Genomic DNA, 18,571 nt, shown 5'->3' with positions numbered 1-18,571 from the left:
AACAGCATGAGGCAATTTCTTGTATGCATTCCTCAGTTTTCAAGTCTTTATGCTGCCAGACCTTCTTGAGAAAAAACTGATTTCAACCTTCTTTCGTGTTCAAACCGTTAATGAATTATTAGAGCTCAACTACATAATTCTCAGAAAACAGCAGCAAGATGTGAGGAAAATTCACCTTTTCCATGGTCTCTATCCTTCCTAGATTCAGCTTTAGGAAGACTTGTTGTAGAAAACCAGAGTGGACTAGTGTTGCTAGTCACAGGCAGTGAAGGTTTTAAGAAGCTTTCTCCCAGTGGAGGCAGAGTTCGTGCCATTCGAACAAACTGTTCTGGTGACTTTTCCTTTAGAAAATTAAAAAAATATATTGAGAAAAAAAGTATAAGGATAAAATGTAAGAAAATTCTCATACAAAACAACGGCATTTTCTTTTAGTTAATGATACAGTGCTGTAACTTTGTATACAAAGTGTAATTTTTTTTAAAAAAATATTTATAGTCCTAAGAAGTGGAGAGGCATGTAGTGTGATATTTTAGGTCGTTTCCACACAATAATATCAAGCAGTCTTCAAATACAGACAAAGGAGAAAAAGAACTTTGATTTGTATTTAAAAAAAATTACTGGTGTCTGAAATAATACTGAGGCATTTAATCCACAACATCAATATATTTTCACAAAGTAAATGTGTTTTCGTGGTAGAGTTAATTTTTAGACAGGTAAGTGAAATGATCCAATTAATCGTGCTGTTCAAGGAAATCACATGGAACATGTAATGGACATAAAGGAGAAGTTCTAAGTAGCTGTTCTAAGTAGCTACAGGATCTTCGGATCATATTAAGATGATTTTGAAAATTTCTCCTTGATATTTTACAAACTATGAACTTGTTCAGTGTATTCAAGGACTCAGAGGGAACAACAAAGAGTTAGGTTCTTTTTCTTTTTATAAAGTATTTCTAAGATGCTTTAAAAACGAATAGCCTCTACATTTTAGAATTAAAAAAACAACAAACAACTTAACAAAAGCAAAATCAACTTGAGTCTTTTTCATAGAAATAAACAAGTAAAATCTTGCCAATACCTGCCTCAATTTTGGAATCAGGGTAGATATTAATTCTGGTTTTTAATACATTAAAATTATACGTGTATTTTAAAGAGATATTTTTAACTGGTGAGTATATGCTCTGATTTTAGCTTTAAAAGTGATTTTGTTTCCTGAATAAATATGGCAACTCTAAACAAATCTGAACTTACCCTCTCTCGACGTCGCATTCGTGCTGATGTTAGTTGTAAGGTGCTTGTTAGTAGTGATTCTCCACTCATTTTAGAGATGGTAGCAGTCAAATTGTTCTCAGGTAAATCTTCTAAGAGTACTTCTTCAGATCCTTTAGGTCTTGGAGCAGCAAAAACTAGCATGTGACAACCACCACAAGCAACCTACAACACCAAAAGAGGTGTGATTATTTCATTTGCAAGTATCAATACAAGGTTCTCATTTCCTTACAAGTATCACTAAGGGCTTAGTTTATAAGAAAAACCGTAATAAAAGTAGGTGATATTAAACTGCTTCAAATTTAACTCCTAATCATGTTAGCAAGGAAAAAGTATTTAATTACATTTAGTAATCACTAGTGATCTATATTCATTTCTTCTTAAGTACAGGATTTTTGTGTTGAACAGAACACAAGATATGTCTATCAAATTATTGATACAGAAGAAAGCAAAGATATTTCTACTGATTTTCAAGGGATTTGAGCTAATTATTTTGATGCACATCAAATGTGGGCAATGCTGATAGCTTCAGTGATGTAAACGTAGGTATTTTATTACATCATACACAAAATGTAAAACAAGTCCTACACACTCTAACAGATAAAGTATTCCTATATAAAGATCAGAGGCTTCATTGTTTTAAAAAATTTAAAACCTTTACTCCTTCTGATAAAAAGTCCTTCGACTCTAAGTCCAGCAAACAAACAGAAGTGATCAACAGATTTTTGGCTCAAATTTTTCTCAACCCTGAGTCATGTTTGCATTTTTGATGCTGGCAATTCTGCGACATTTATATGTTTAACATCTCAAGGAATAGATGAAAACAATGCCCTTAAAACAAAAGAGTGTTTCTGCTTCTTCATCCCATTTTGAGTAAAATAAGCAACTCCTCAAATTTTCTTAAGGTTTAAAAATATCCCACTGTATAAATAAGTATTAAAATTTTAAAAAAATTATATTCTGGTGTTTTCAGAACTGAAATTAGTTTCCTACTCCTGCCAATAACCTAAAAGCAAGAAATATTTCATTTTATAGGCCACCACAGCTCTACAGACCAAAATCCTACAGCACAACACTACTGAATAAAACCCTAAAAAGCAGTCTATATGTGTAGTCCAAGCCAAATACATTCTAAACTAAATGAACAGTGTGGCAAGTAAACAGAATTTCCTTTTTCTTTCAGTTTGTGTTGTCTACTAATTAAATGTTAAAGAAAGATAATTCTACAAAGATATTTCAAGTTTCATTAATATGTGTTTCATAAGAAGATAAACAGTTTGATATCTGAGAAGCGTGAACAAAAGTTTTACCAAGAGGACTGTGAAGCTCAAGAAATTATAACACAAAGTGGGATCAAACTGATTCGTAAAACTCTCTTCTCCAAGGCCTAATTTGCCATGTCGCCCATCTCCAAAAGTAAACATGAGGCCATTCTCTGTATGTGGAAAAAATGGATGTTATTAATAACAAAGATTCAATACAAATCAGGACAAAACCATCATGCAAAAAAAATAACAGGCAAGTAAGGAATATTTCTCTTCCAAAAGTAAAACCCGAACAATTATTTTGACAGGGGACAGGACAAGAGGGAATGGCCTCAAGCTCCGCCAGGGGAGGTTTAGGCTAGACGTTAGGAAAAAATTCTTTACAGAAAGGGTCATTGGGCACTGGAACAGGCTGCCCAGGGAGGTGGTTGAGTCACCTTCCCTGGAGGTGTTTAAGGCACGGGTGGACGAGGTGCTGAGGGATATGGTTTAGTGTTTGGTAGGAACGGTTGGACTCGGTGATCCGGTGGGTCTCTTCCAACCTGGTTATTCTGTGATTCTGTGATTTTTAGATTTTCAACAAATGAAAATGACAAAAAAACACTTAACTTTTCAGGCAAAGAACTGTCTGAGAGTTAGTCTATATAATTTGTAAAAAACCCCATGAATAACAAAATAATAAGATTGAAATTGTAGAGAGAAACTTTTAAACAAGAATACTTGCTAGCAAGGTATGATTCCAAGGTTATAATTTCCCAGGAGATACCACATACAGAGCTATGTATGGGATGGCTGTGAATCCGAAATTCCTAATATCAAATCTGGCTTCCTCGCTAGCTCACTCAACCTTTAGAATCATAGAATCATAGAATAACCAGGTTGGAAGAGACCCACCAGATCATCAAGTCCAACCATTCCTATCAAACACTAAACCATGCCCCTCAGCACCTCCTCCACCTGTGCCTTAAACACCTCCAGGGAAGGTGAATCAACCACCTCCCTGGGTAGCCTCTGCCAGTGCCCAATGACCCTTTCTGTCAAAATTTTTTTCCTAATGTCCAGCCTAAACCTCCCCTGGCAGAGCTTGAGGCCATTCCCTCTTGTCCTGTCCCCTGTCACTTGGGAGAAGAGGCCAGCTCCCTCCTCTACACAACCTCCTTTCAGGTAGTTGTAGAGAGCAATGAGGTCTCCCCTCAGCCTCCTCTTCTCAAGGCTAAACAACCTCAGCTCTCTCAGCCGCTCCTTGTAAGGCCTGTTCTCCAGTCCCTTCACCAGCTTTGTTGCTCTTCTCTGGACTCTCTCCAGAGCCTCAACATCCTTCTTGTGGTGAGGGGCCCAGAACTGAACACAGGATTCAAGGAGTGGTCTCACCAGTGCCGAGTACAGAGGGAGAATAACCTCCCTGGACCTGCTGGTCACGCCGTTTCTGATACAAGCCAAGATGCTATTGGCCTTCTTGGCCACCTGGGCACACTGCTGGCTCATGTTCAGTCGGCTGTCAACCAACACCCCCAGGTCCCTCTCCTCCAGGCAGCTTTCCAGACAGACTTCTCCTAGTCTGTAGCACTGCACAGGGTTGTTGTGCCCCAGGTGCAGGACCCGGCATTTGGCCTTGTTAAACCTCATGCCATTGGACTCTGCCCAGCGGTCCAGCCTGTTCAGATCCCTAGTAAGTTTTCCGTGTCTTCTTCTAATGTTAATTTTACAAAGAAAGCATTTACAGTACAATAGAAAGTCACTGGAAGCACATTTCAGAATTTTCCACTTACATACCTGCTATTACAGCAGTATGATTTTCTCCACATGTAATGTTACATATTTTATGCCTCCTCAAATGTATCACAGATTTCGGAACTGAAGTTTCAAAAATAAAAGTACCATGTCCCAGCTGTCCATATTGTCCAAGTCCAAAAGTATATACATCTGTTTCTGAAAATGCACAGGCAAAGTTAACAATAAATATGGTGACATACATATTATAACCTGCTTTCTATTAGCCAAATGGAAGTCAAATGACATCAACATCAAAAAAGCAATGTTTTTTTCAATTCTAAAATGTACCAACTAATCAATTACCTTATCAATTAATAACAAAATACAAAAAAAAATAATTATGAAATGAAGGCCTAAAATGTATACGGAAAATAATTTTGAATGGTTCAATATGCAATACATTTTCTAACATAACTGCAAAATAATCCACTGATCACACGTACACAAATATTAGCTAACAAAAATCTATGAAGTTTACATACTGCAATTAGTTCAAGATCACAATGTTTACATACATATGCATTTTCAAGTGCAATATTCTCATCTTAGTTTCTGGTTGCCTGCACATACACTGGCCCTAAATTTAATGGACTAGACCTCTTTAAACTAATAGTAACTTGTGTATAAGAGACTAGAACAATAACAGAATAGGTTTCATTATTCTGTCCAGCTACCTAATCAGCCCTGAATTAAAGACAGAGAACACTGTAATTGTGTTATCTTGTGACAGAATTTGTCCAAGTTTCCAAGTTTTCTCCTTCCACATTTATTATTTGTGTGTGTAATGGACTGCCTGTGTCTCGAAAAACTGTAAGAGCTTCTTCAATGCAATAAAAGATTCTTGGCATGTCCATCCCCAGTGCTCCATCACAACAAGGGAAGACTGTGAAGCTTGGAAATCTTGATGAAGTCACGCTTGAAAAAAGGAAATTCAAAGACAACTTTTTTTTTTTTTTTGAAAAGGAGAAGCTTACCTAGAACTTAATTCACGGCCCCTTTTTCTTCTGCATGTAGGCCAAAGAAAAGCAAGAGAAGTACTACTTAAAGTATTTGAAAAATTGTTACAAAAACCTGGGAAGGACTGGGAAGGATAAAAAATATTCACATCAAGCAGAAATAAGTGGGACTTGGGACCAATATATCATTACATCATCGTTATGAACATGATGCAAAGCATGTCTGCTCCTGCTGCACAGATACCATCAGGTCAAAAGTATTACCACCTTCAAAAGCAAGAGAGGAATGGACTTCCACAATGGATTGTGTGGAACAACAGTCAACATAGAATCTTGGCTTCTTCAGCATTACTTTGTGTAATGGAAACAAGGCCACTGAAATAGCAAAGTAAATTTCAGTACCACAGAAATAGATTTTACACTGTGACCAAATTCTCAGAGCAGCCACAAGCTGGATAAATATTAAAAACAAATTATGTTACCATTCCCTCAAACTAATCCTTCACTACTAGGAAAAGAAAAAGCACAGAACAGACCAGATTTTATGTTACTACCAGAGTACTCTTACTAATTTATATTGAGCTTTCAGATTTCAAAGGAACCGTGGTGAAATATTGTAATGCTATGTATGGAAATGTTCTTCCTGGAAAAGGCATTGCCCTTTCTGCCTCTTTTAAACTGTTCTATATTAAAATGTCACGAATTCACACCATAAAGAAACCCCAATGGTCTTATACTTTTTTCAGACTGTAGATGAAAAACGTTGAGTGAAGCTGTTTTCTTCATGAGCAATGCTCCCTCTGCTGGAAATTTCAGTGCAAGAAAGCAAATCTCAGGATTTTTAAAAAATAAAACAAGTATGAAATTTTCTGTATCATTTAGACTTTCTGTGTAAAAATCAAGAAGCTACACCTGAAAGACAGGAGCTTTCTCTAAGTGAACCAAAGTCTTATCTTCATTTTAGTAGATTACTTTCTTTGGATGGCTGATTGCATAAATTCCATTTAGAAGTACTGCATTTGTCTTAACGTTTCTTTGGAAACTGGCAGATCTTGTAATTTTCAAATTATATGCCTTTATCTGCTTAACATAATTCTTTTAGGTGAAGTTAGAGATTTTTCATGTTATCTTTAATCCTAGCTTGAACTAGGAACTTGAAATGCTTTTTGCATTTGTGTTTAGAATGCAATGGTCCAAAAAGGCTAACTTTACAAGTACAGGAAACTATCTTCTTTCCTCTGTTTCTACTGACAATGGGAACAGTAGCCCAATCCAAAATCAGGTTAGAGAGTCTTTAAAAGAAGAATGATTTCTACGGCCCCTACACACCAGGGGCTCCTAATTTTTGCTCCTCCTAAACTTGTTTATTAGTGAATTATCAAGGCACAGGAAGACAAAAACCTCTTTCAATAAAACAAAACAGGTGAGTTTCATCATCTTGAACTTAAATTTGTAAATGAACTTGCAAATGAATTTGCCATAGCATGAATCCAAAAGGGGATACAGCTCCACAGTCACCTTCTTCTTACTGTCCTCAGTCTCAGTAAGGATATGGTTGGATGAGACAAACAAAACGTACCGCCAGGAAAAGAGCAGAACTCGTTCCTCCTCTCTCTCCCTTCAGTGCCCACTTGTACTGTTTCCCTGCTCATGAGGCTGAGCCAGCTCAGCTCAGTAAGCCAGGTTTGGCAGTTTTATGCTGATAGTTTCCTGTGGAATGGTCAAGACAGCACCAGAATGGTAGAAGGGGAGAGGAAAGACACACGGCCATTGCAGCATGAGGGAAGCAGCACTTGAATGCATCCGTGAATCACAAGGAAGGCTCAGCAATATTAACAGCACCCAGAGGAAACCAAACACAGGTCCCACCTTCGCCTCAAGGAAGTAACTGCTGCCTCCACAGCAGCAGCCCATGAGAAAGGCTGATGAAGGATGAAGACAAATGGTATTAGAGCTTGCACAAAAGCCAATGGCTTCACTGTTCCAAGCACCCTCTAGCACTTGAACGATGGGACTGCCTCTGCTTTACTTCCTAAATTTCCTTTTCTGGAAGAATAGGCTCATTTCCCTGTAACTGTATATCTTCCACCTTTGAAGGCATCTTCTGAGGGATATAACAGCTCTGAAAATCAGTCACCGTCATCACTATAAATAAAATAGTTTAAAGCAAAAATCTATATAGCTTTCAGATTTTTAAAGAAAATGCTATCTGCTGAATGAACTGAGGGAGCTCTAAAAGTATTTTCAAGATTGATACCTTCTTTGCTACATATTAAAGGCTATATATAAAGCTAAAAATCCACAAAAGAAAAACAGAAATTTACACTGATTAATTGTACTTGAACATCAATGTCATTATTATAATCTTACTACCATTTTTATGTCAATGGGCTATTCGTTCTTACCATAGCTTTATCTTCAAACAGCTTATGTTGAAAAAAGTTACTGTAAAAATCAGCTGTCAACACAACACTAAGTTTTACCAGAGCTAGTAACTGGATTTAGGGATTTCAGTATAAATACTGTGTAGACTTAAGAATGGTTTGAAAAATCTAGATAATCCTATATGGTTTTAACAGTCAGTTCTGTCATGAAAAGGTAGAGCTTTTTCATCCTATTCATCCTCTTTCAAAACGGAATCTTAACTTCCTTTTCTTTTTAAAAGACCTGGAGACAGAAGATGAAAAATCCAACATTCTACATACTAACACACGAATGTGCTGTATTGTTATGTCAAACGATCTGTTCTTGAAGGACTACTTCATTTTTTCCTTTGAAGAGATATCTTTACTTTTCCCTCCCTTCAGAGAATAAAAGGAGGTAACACATCCTTTTATAGACAGGATTATTCCCAGAGGATCTGTCATCATCTGGAAAAAACTGGAAGATATTAAAGCCACTCCCAACCATCTGTTTCTTCTCTAATTTCTAGATTCACAAATTATTACTATTCTACCTTTTCAAAAGCTTTATTGAAAAAAACAAACAAATTGAAATTGCTGTTCTCCCATATTTCTTTTGAAAGTGATGATACCAAGAGCTTTCATTTTCAGTAGGAAGCATTTGCAAGCATTGTGGTAGTGGATGCATTTTTTTTAGTCTCTGAGAGAAGTCATACGGGATACGATCTTTTTGAACTGGCTGATATACTGTCATGAAATGAATAGGTTTGTGCTGCTACAGTGAGAGAAAGCTTTTGCATGATAGAATTTTTAACTGTGATTCTGTTTGTTTTCTAGAACAACTGCAAATACTAAAAGCGGAAGTAACAATAAGACTTGTAAAGAAGCTGGCTTCCAATAGCATTTTCAACATTTTATCATTAAAAAGTTTTTTTCCAAATCCCTGCTCTCAACAGTTTAATGTTTTGAGTTTCCTATTTTGGAGCTTCAGAGAAAAAAATGGAATTATTTTAATATATATTTTCTACCATTTACTCTGATACTTGCTGGGGAGGTTCCAGCAGCTTGATTTAATAACCCAGATAGCAGTGGTTCTTACCATACAAAATTGCCAACAGAACAGATAGTACAGTCATAAAAAAGAAATCAAATGAAGTACTTTTAGAATAGACTGATTATGTATGTGATTCAGGAACAAAGTTGCCTCATACTCAGTAAGATAACTGGATTATGCTTTCTTCTAATTTTATAAACCTTAAGTAGAACTGATGACAAGAAATAAGACAAGACGTGCAACACTTTACCCATATGCCATTTTCTCCTGTCCCGTTCCCATGTTAAATTAGATAGATGAAATGGGAATGTACAACAGTCAGACACTCAATTCTTATTTTTTAAGACTGAAATGATACACCCTGAAAAATTAGAAAGGTCATGAAAAGACGAAAACTGCATCATTATATGTTGTGTTAGTAAGGCCAAACAGCACTCATTTTCATGTAAGATTATGCATAAAATTAAGAATTTCTTCAGATTCATACTACTTTCATAATTTAGGAAAATTAGTCTAAAAGAGATGTAAGTCCTTCTACTCCTATTTAAAGAGATTTCCTTCATCAGAACTCTCAATTTGTGGTCCCACCACTTCATCTCAAGATGCTATATACACTTCAGTACTGATGTCAAGTTAAGCTTCTGGTGCAAAGCCTATAATGTATGTATGCTACATTCACTTTTTAAATTATTAGTGTCCAAATCTAACTATTTTCCCATTTTTTCCCCAAATTTTGCTTTGAGTCACTAAAATTTCTGTACATCAATATTCCTGATGAAGTATCTTCCACTTGAGACAGTATACTGTTTTGTTCAATGTGTCTTAGGCAGAGGTTCATAGCTGTAGCCTATTTAATAACAGCTGAATCACAACAAAAAAAATCTATCTGACCTTTCACTTGTATCACAATAACTACTAGTCTTTACAAAAATGTATTTTGTTGGAGGATATAATTCTCTTCTTTTGACTCAACTAGATTTTCTGGCACTCAACATCTTGATCATCAACTGCCAAATAAGCCAGCACTGAATTTCCTGTTTGCCTTCTACTACAAAACCTGTTTCCATCAGCAAGTAAATTTACTTAGTAAGACACTGACTCACTATAGTGTTTTCTTCACTGTATTTGGGTTTTGGCATTTATATTTTGCCTCTTTGTTATAGCTCTTGTACAGACTTCACTATAATGATGATGTCATCCAGGTCTAGATCTTCCTACTAAATCTCTGTAACAGTAATTTGTTATAATGAAATTTTATCACATTCAAATACCATTAAAACAAAGTACCTACTGGTTGGCTTCAGATTTACAGTTAAAAAAGTAATCAATAATTATAATCAAATTCTTTCTGCAGAACTTCACTTTATAACCCATAAAACAATGCTATAATATACACATCTGCTGGCCCAAAAATTTATGGTAATTTTTTTCCTAATAATGATAATCTGATTTCATGTACAGAAATTTATTTTGTGACAGAATACTGTAGTGTAAGACTACATATTGGTGGAAGAAGAGAGACAAAGGCACTGAAATGTAGACGAATGTTTGCATTATTTCCTGGACTGGCTACTGTTATTTCCTCTTCATACATTTTCCCAAAAGAATTTTAAGCTACCCAGAATCTTGCAGCTTGACTCATTATTACACATAACCTTTCTAAACACTTCACTTCCACCTTTACTCTCTCCAGTGGCTTACAGTACAATACCATATCATATTATTTATAATCTCCCTCAGTTAGATTTTCAGTTTATATTTTAGAAATTTTGGTTACATAAGCATGAATGAACACCAATGGATTGACAAGAGATGACTATTTAGCAGTTTCAAAATACAGATTTAAGGACTGAAATCTCTACATCTTACTTGTTTTTATAGCTTTTGCATTTTGGTAGGAGACTAATTGCAGATATATTATAAACTGTGAAACTCATTACAAGCCAAAGCTTGTATTTTTTAAACCATATAGGGGCAAAGTCAAACTTGCCTTTCCTGCTTCTATACTACTATAGTTGAGGATAGAACTTGTGGAAATAAATAGCTAGCAATGTTTTGCATATATCTCTTTGAAAAGCTGATTTATCATTTGCATACAACTATTTATACTATACATAAAACTCTGTGAACTAATATGTAACAACTGGTTTTTGCTGATTTTTATAACTTATGCAATATTTTTAATATCTATATGTGTACTAGTTTTATATGTAAGTTAAAGATTCTGCTCAAAGTCACAGGCAAATTCTGCATCACAGTGAGAGATGTTTAATCCATTTAGGCAACCAGTAGATTGTGCATCTCCACCACTATTAACAGATAGCTGCTTGAAAAATGAATTCCTAAATACCTTCCTCAATATTCAAGGTTATTTAAATTTACTACAGAACAGATGTTTTCATCTAAAATTTGCCCCCTTGCACCCATACCACTTTCAAGCTTCTTAGAGGAAAGAAACATCAATCATCCGTGTCGCACTATGTGGTGTTGGCTTGTTACAATTCCAGTAAGAAAGGCACTTGGACTCTGTAAAGCATGACGATGTAATAGAGAATAGCCCAGCGGAGGACTTTGGGGTGCTGACTGATTAGAAACTCGACATAAGCCAGCAATGTCCACTCACTGCCCAGAAGGTCAACTGTATCCTGGGCTGCATCAAAAGAAGCATGGCCAGCAGGTCGTGGGAGGTGATTCTCCCCTTCCACTCCACTGACATGAGAACCCACCTGAAGCATTGTGTCCAGTTCTGAAATCCCCAACAGAAGAAGGATATGAAACGGTTGGAACGGGTCCAGAGGAGGCCTACGAATATGATCAGAGGGCTGCAGCACCACTGCTATGAGGACAGGCTGAGAGAGTTGGGGTTGTTAAGCCTGGAGAAGAGAAGGCTCCGGGGAGACCTTATAGTGGTCTTCCAGGACCTGAAGGGGCCTACAAGAAAGCCAGGCAGGGACTTTTTACAAGGGCATGCAGTGATAGGACAAGGGGGACTGGCTTTGAATTGGAATGGGAAAGATTTAGATTAGACATTAAGAAGAAATTCTTCACAATGAGAGAGGTGAGGCACTGGCACAGGTTGCCCAGGGAAGTTGTGGCTGCCCCGTCCCTGGAGGTGTTCAAGGCCAGGTTGGATGGGGCCTTGGGTAGCCTGGTCTAGTGGGATGCATCTAGTGGTGTTGGAACAAGATAGAATCATAGAATCATAGAATAACCAGGTTGGAAGAGACCCACCGGATCATCAAATCCAACCATTCCTATCAAACACTAAACCATGCCCCTCAGCACCTCCTCCACCTGTGCCTTAAACACCTCCAGGGAAGGTGAATCAACCACCTCCCTGGGTAGCCTCTGCCAGTGCCCAATGACCCCTTCTGTCAAAAATTTTTTCCTAATGTCCAGCCTAAACCTCCCCTGGCGGAGCTTGAGCCCATTCCCCCCTTGTCCTGTCCCCTGTCACTTGGGAGAAGAGGCCAGCACCCTCCTCTCTACAACCTCCTTTCAGGTAGTTGTAGAGAGCAATGAGGTCTCCCCTCAGCCTCCTCTTCTCCAGGCTAAACAACCCCAGCTCTCTCAGCCACTCCTCGTAAGGCCTGTTCTCCAGTCCCTTCACCAGCTTTGTTGCTCTTCTCTGGACTCGCTCCAGAGCCTCAACATCCTTCTTGTGGTGAGGGGCCCAGAACTGAACACAGGATTCGAGGAGCGGTCTCACCAGTGCCGAGTACAGAGGGAGAATAACCTCCCTGGACCTGCTGGTCACGCCGTTTCTGATACAAGCCAAGATGCCATTGGCCTTCTTGGCCACCTGGGCACACTGCTGGCTCGTGTTCAGTCGGCTGTCAACCAACACCCCCAGGTCCCTCTCCTCCAGGCAGCTTTCTAGACAGACTTCTCCTAGTCTGTAGCACTGCACAGGGTTGTTGTGCCCCAAGTGCAGGACCCGGCATTTGGCCTTGTTAAACCTCATGCCATTGGACTCTGCCCAGCGGTCCAGCCTGTTCAGATCCCTTTGCAGAGCTTCTCTACCCTCCAGCAGATCGACACTTCCACCCAGCTTAGTGTCGTCTGCAAACTTGCTAAGGGTGCACTCGATGCCTTCATCCAGGTCATTGATAAAGACATTGAACAGGGCTGGACCCAGCACCGAGCCCTGGGGAACCCCACTTGTCACTGGCCTCCAGCTGGAGTTAACTCCATTTCCCACCACTCTCTGGGCCCGGCCATCCCACCAGTTTTCCACCCAGGAGAGTGTGCGCCTGTCCAGTCCAGAGGCTGACAGTTTCTCAAGCAGAATGCTGTGAGAAACTGTGTCAAAGGCTTTACTCCAAGCAGACTACATCCACAGCCTTTCCCTTGTCCAATAGGCAGTTCACTTTGTCATAGAAGGCGATCAGGTTAGTTTGGCAAGACCTGCCTTTTGTGAACCCATGTTGCCTGGGCCTGATCACCCGGTTCTCTTGCATGTGCTTCATGATAGCACTCAAGATCACCTGCTCCATGACTTTCCCTGGCACTGAGGTCAGAGTGACAGGCCTGTAGTTCCCTGGATCCTCCCTGCGACCCTTCTTGTTAGATGGGCACAACATCAGCCAGCCTCCAGTCCAGTGGGACTTCCCCAGTCTTCCAGGACTGTTGGAAGATGATGGAAAGGGGTTTGGCCAGCACATCCACCAGCTCCTTCAATACCCTTGGATGAAAGATGATCTTTAAGGTCCCTTCCAACCCAAACCATTCTATGGTTCTATTTACTGGAGCTATTATAAAGAAAAAAGACAGTATCAATAATCTTATATCTCTTTGGATGACGGGAATACTGAGCTGTGTGGAACTGAACAGGCCTCCAGCCAGGCATGTGTGCTACGCAGATCCCATCCATGGAAGGTTACCCCATATTGGTCATTTGAGCTCTTGATTTTCTTACAAGCAAGACAACTCTATTCATTTACTATCAAATAAAAAGGACATTCACAGGCTGCTGAAGTCTTAGATAAAGGCAAGGACTTGCAGGTGGTGTAATCACTGGTACCAAGTAGGAGCTGCCTGTAAGGCCCTCTGTTGGAATTAGCTGGCAATATTTATCCTTCAGCAAGGGGATATGCACAGCAGAGAATAACAAACTAATTGTTCAGCACAGCACAGGCCTGCGCTTAGGTTAACAAGGATTGCTACCCCCTTGATATGCAACAATCTTCCAGTTAGGATCACTACAGCATCTTACATTTCAGTGAGATGTGAATTCTTTAAAGTAAATTGAGTTTACTGATTCTGTTATAGCGCTGTAAAAAAAAAAAAGCCAGTTAAATTGCATACCTGTCAGCACCACTGTATGTTCTCCACCACAAGCTACCTTATTAACCTTTTCCATAATTCCAAGTACAGGCTGTGGGACTCTACTGTTCTTCAGCTGTTCAGGCAATAGTCCCAGTTTCCCATTGTCAGGTTCTCCAAAAGTATACAGCTCCCCATCTCCTGTGAAAATACAGAACAGAGCAGGATTTCCAGCATGCACTCAGAAGCAAGGCTGGGTTGTCAAGAATACTGCAGCCACAAATCAGCAGGATAAATAAGTGTATGAACATTATGGAACAATTGAACATACTTGTATCATGTCTAAAGAGCTGTGCAAAGCAGTCTGCTTTGATAGGACAAGAAGAGGCTAAATTTTAGCCCCTCTCCAAGATGAGAACTGCAAAATTGAGCCTGGAAGGAATCTAGTCAAAGGAAAACCAAAACCATATACATCCTGCTTCTGAGAGGTAATTTTTACAGATCTCTTCCTCTAACTTCTTTCTGATCTGCTACAAAATCATACAAGAAGAACCTTCTCATTTGCCCAGGCTTTTTTAGAACCTAGTCCAAAAACTCTTCAATCTCAAATTTGGGTAAATAATTTTACTTTCAAGTTCCCTTTGTTTTATATTGCAAATCACTCCCTTTGCTTTTTCATTGCTATCTAAGTCTGAATTACCATTCAGGACAGCGTTTTGTAGATCTTTCTCCCATAGCTAAAAACAGAACATGTAAAGTGCACTTTCCATTGCTATATTTACAATTTATCTATGCTTATCTATATCTTTTACATTTATCTATGTTTTACATTTATCTATGTCTTTTCTTTACAATTTATCTATGTCTGTATTCCTGATTTTCCATGCTAAGGGGCTCTCAATTATTGTGATAGTTCAGAGTGAGGTTTAGGTATAAAATGTCTCCTTCCTGCCAGGAAAGCATCAAGTTAATAGCTGTGTGTTCTCCCCTCCTGAAAAAAGATCATAGATTAGTGTCCTCATAGCGAATTGTGGCCCACAAGCTGAATATGAGATTACTTACCAAAACTCATTATATACTATTATGCAAGAAAAAATCTGGGATTTAATCCCAGTTGGATATAACAAAGCATAAGGATAAACAAAACTCTGGCATGGAGCTAGTCGAAGATAAAGAAAAGTTGAAACTAGTACAGGAGCAGCTTGCTAAAGGATGTTCCAAGAGATAGCTACAGTTACATAACCAACATAATAGCAAACCCCAGAGCGTATACTCCATTATTAAAGCTCAGTCATGAGAAGTATGCATCTACAATATTTTCACAAGCATGTAGATTTGTACTTCAGTACAAAATGTACTTTTACTTTCAGAAGGATGCATTTAGTGTTCACAAATTTACAGCATTTAGAGGCATTGCTATTGCATGACGCACAAGTATCTGAGAGACTCTTATTTAAAAGCTATTAATCCCTTGCCAGTGTGAAAGTTGGGTTAATCTTAGTAATGCTGGTCTTTCCACACACACAGAGTGAAAACAGATGAGTTCAAAGAAAATTTCAAAACTGAAGCCTTACTTAGGTGTTCAGAACTGATCATTACAGAAGTCTATCTTTCTCTGCATTGAACACAGGCAGAGCATATGAAAACAAGTTTATTACTAGCTTTATGTTAACTTGTGAATATTCCCCTTTTGCATAGCTTCTCCATTTGTTGTGCCTCCTTGCACTTGTCAGCCACAACTTAAAATCTGGGCATTTAAGCACAATGGTAATAACCAAAAAAATAAGTCTACAGAAGTAGGAAATATGGAAGAGCTAAAAGTAAACCTATGAATAAAAATGAAAAGTAGAAAAAATGAAGCTACATATGCATTCTAAAAAGCAAATGAGATTAGTCAAATTATTAAAACTAAGTTAAGAAAAATTGAAGGATGTAATTCAAAATGAACTGAAGTTTACTAAAATTAGAGCATATCAAGCCAAGACAGGATAGGAAAGGAAATTTATCTTTTTGAAATTTTATTTCTGATGATGAGAAAGTCAAAAATGGTGCTAGTAAGAAATGCGTCATTTTTAATGAATCCTCCTAAGATTTACTCTGGCAATGCACCCATTTAAAATTTCCTTTTGCATCAATAAAACCTAAGCAAGAACTTCGGGATGCACAACTGAATCTTCATTTCGTGTAACTATGGGACAACTAGTTAGTTATACATTTTCATTTAAATCATCTGGTAAATCCAATAGATAAGCCAGATTCAAGAAGTTTTTCCAGGAAAACTCTTTTGCCAGTGATATTTTTCCTCTCTGTGGCCCTAGGCTCTTGATTGCTTCGTGCTAAAGAATGACTACAGCAGTGGGTGCATGGAACAAAGCAGCACAGCCTGCTGTTGCCAGAACCCTCCAACAGAAGGGCTCTGAGTCATTCTGAAAACCCTTAAACCACTATGTCTCTTAATAAAGCAGTGCTTCTCTTCCCATCCTCTCAGATGAAGTAATTCTGGAGCAGTCATACTCATCTGTGACATACATTATTTTTGGTATTGACAGTCAACAATAAGCAAAAAAAAAGTTCTGAACTGAGATTCATTTTCTTCAAAGGAAGCCTGAGAATAGTTTTTCAAGGAATTTTAACTATTGGGAGAATCTGAAGTATGTCTCCTATTTCCTGGCAAGGTTTACTGAGGAAAAAAAAAAATTAAGCATCTTTTAAGATACTTCAGCTTTAAATTTATTGAAATGCATACATTTATCAATTAAGTTGAAAATACTGAAATAAAATGTAAGACAAATTCAAAAAGCAAAAACTGTAAAAGTTACTTTTCTTCATAGAAGCTGAATTCCTGCTTTAAAAGGAAAATGGGTCCTAAGCCTCAACAGAAAGTTTCAATTCAGCATTCCCAACAAAGATTCAGAACCTTTGATGGTACAAATTTATTTGTAAATCTTACAAGACCTAATAAATTAAGCTTCTGCCTTAGTCAAAGAAACCCCAGACTATTTGATATGGTTTCTATATTTTCCAAGATCAATCTGCCTCTCACAACAGCACAGATTTTTCAAGTACGATGTTCTTGAGCCACTAAGGCTAGTATTTGACTTACTATCTTTACTGAATGCTCTGACTGCACAGAGAGGCAATCAGGGAATGACAATAATACAATTTTATTCAACATCAAGCTTCTTGCAGGGTTTCATGGGGCTCATGATATTAAGAGTGGCTACTCACAATCTATTCACTGTCCTACATTCTTTTCAGCAAGACAATGAAACAAGATAGCACCTGTATCTCCCATCTATCATCATGAAATGTGTAACCCCATCCCCCCAGCAGTCCCTATTTTTTCTGACATTCTTATATTTTCTTTCCTGCACACACAAACTACACCAATAATATTGTAACACTTCATTTCCCCTGAATGTACCTGTGCAGAAATACCTCTGTTGCATTCTTCTACACTTCTAAGAGCTGTCCTGTAATTTCAATGTCTGTTTTTTTAATAAACAGCAAATTTTCTCAGCTGCAGAAAAGTTTATTTCATTTAACTTCTAAACTATGGACTGTCCTTAGGCTTCTCTGTTCAGTGTGATTTTCTGTTTTAATTCTGCTCTTTACTCCTATGTCTAGGTGCCAAAATATTCTGAAAAGGTTCATACTTTGCAGTTATTTGCAGCAGCATCAATTCTCTGTTCTAAAACAGTAGCCCAATTGCCAACAAAAAAATCAACCACAATGTGAGGCTATCTGTAACTAAAACATTCCATAGAGAAAAAGATATTTTATTATGGATTCTAAGTGAAAAGAAAGAAAAAAAATCAACAAAAGAGAATCTTGTGGGTTTGTGAAGGTAAATACTGTTTGAAATTCTTGGATCTGCCATATATTTCCATAAACAAGCTGATAAAGCCCACAAAGCACTTGGGAGTTAACTACTTATGCTGTTCTCTGAAGAGACCAGCACTCCTTTTTAAAAAACTACTGCACAGCAAACATTAATCCTATCACAATCTAATTAATAGGATTAGAGATTCAAATGGCCAAGCTTCCACTGACTTCCCAAACTAATCAACTTTATTACATTTTTTCAACTTAATAATCCAGCTAACAAAGATAAACCCATTTATTAAAGCAATTTTTGAATACATTACACATCTCTTAAAGGCAAATAGTAGTCCAAAGACTATGAAGGACAGCTATCAAGCATAAAAAGCATCAAGTCAGATTAAAATAAATTTTGAGGACAGTATGTGTGCAGTGCATTTGCATTTTAAAGACATTCCATTCAAAATATAACCTGGTTATTTCACTTTCTCCTCTCAGATGAGTCACATTCTTACATGTTGAACTTTTCCTAGTGTGGTAAAAAAAGAGAATTCAAGGAACCTACAGAGTTCTCTATGAAAAGACATCTTCGCAGTAAGAATCTATCTTGAACTTGCTTATCGTAACAATTCAGGGAGAAGAAACACCAAAAAGGTCTAATATAGTCAATTTCTTTCTGGCTCCACAAATGTAATTCTGTTGTAGACACCAGAGTAGTGGTTAGGTGCACTGGCCTTTCCTGCTCTGTAAATCATTGCTACACCTTCA

The 18,571-nt window shown here is 37.8% G+C and overlaps 1 protein-coding gene across 3 annotated transcripts in view; it reads right to left on the bottom strand.

Annotated features, from left to right (window-relative positions):
• The window catches only part of RPGR (retinitis pigmentosa GTPase regulator), a 46,196-nt gene that overhangs the window by 8,217 nt on the left and 19,408 nt on the right, over positions 1-18,571 (bottom strand). For all 3 annotated transcript variants that reach the window (XM_069873238.1, XM_069873222.1, XM_069873230.1), the window contains 5 exons: positions 14,024-14,182; positions 4,305-4,460; positions 2,577-2,701; positions 1,249-1,431; positions 176-341 (listed from right to left, as the gene is read on the bottom strand). In XM_069873238.1, the coding sequence (XP_069729339.1) occupies positions 176-341; positions 1,249-1,431; positions 2,577-2,701; positions 4,305-4,460; positions 14,024-14,182 (789 nt within the window). The remainder of the gene's footprint in view (positions 1-175; positions 342-1,248; positions 1,432-2,576; positions 2,702-4,304; positions 4,461-14,023; positions 14,183-18,571) is intronic.

Source organism: Phaenicophaeus curvirostris, chromosome 1 (genome assembly GCF_032191515.1).
Source record: "Phaenicophaeus curvirostris isolate KB17595 chromosome 1, BPBGC_Pcur_1.0, whole genome shotgun sequence".
NCBI lineage: Eukaryota > Metazoa > Chordata > Aves > Cuculiformes > Cuculidae > Phaenicophaeus > Phaenicophaeus curvirostris.
This window is presented reverse-complemented; position numbering and strand designations above follow the sequence as displayed.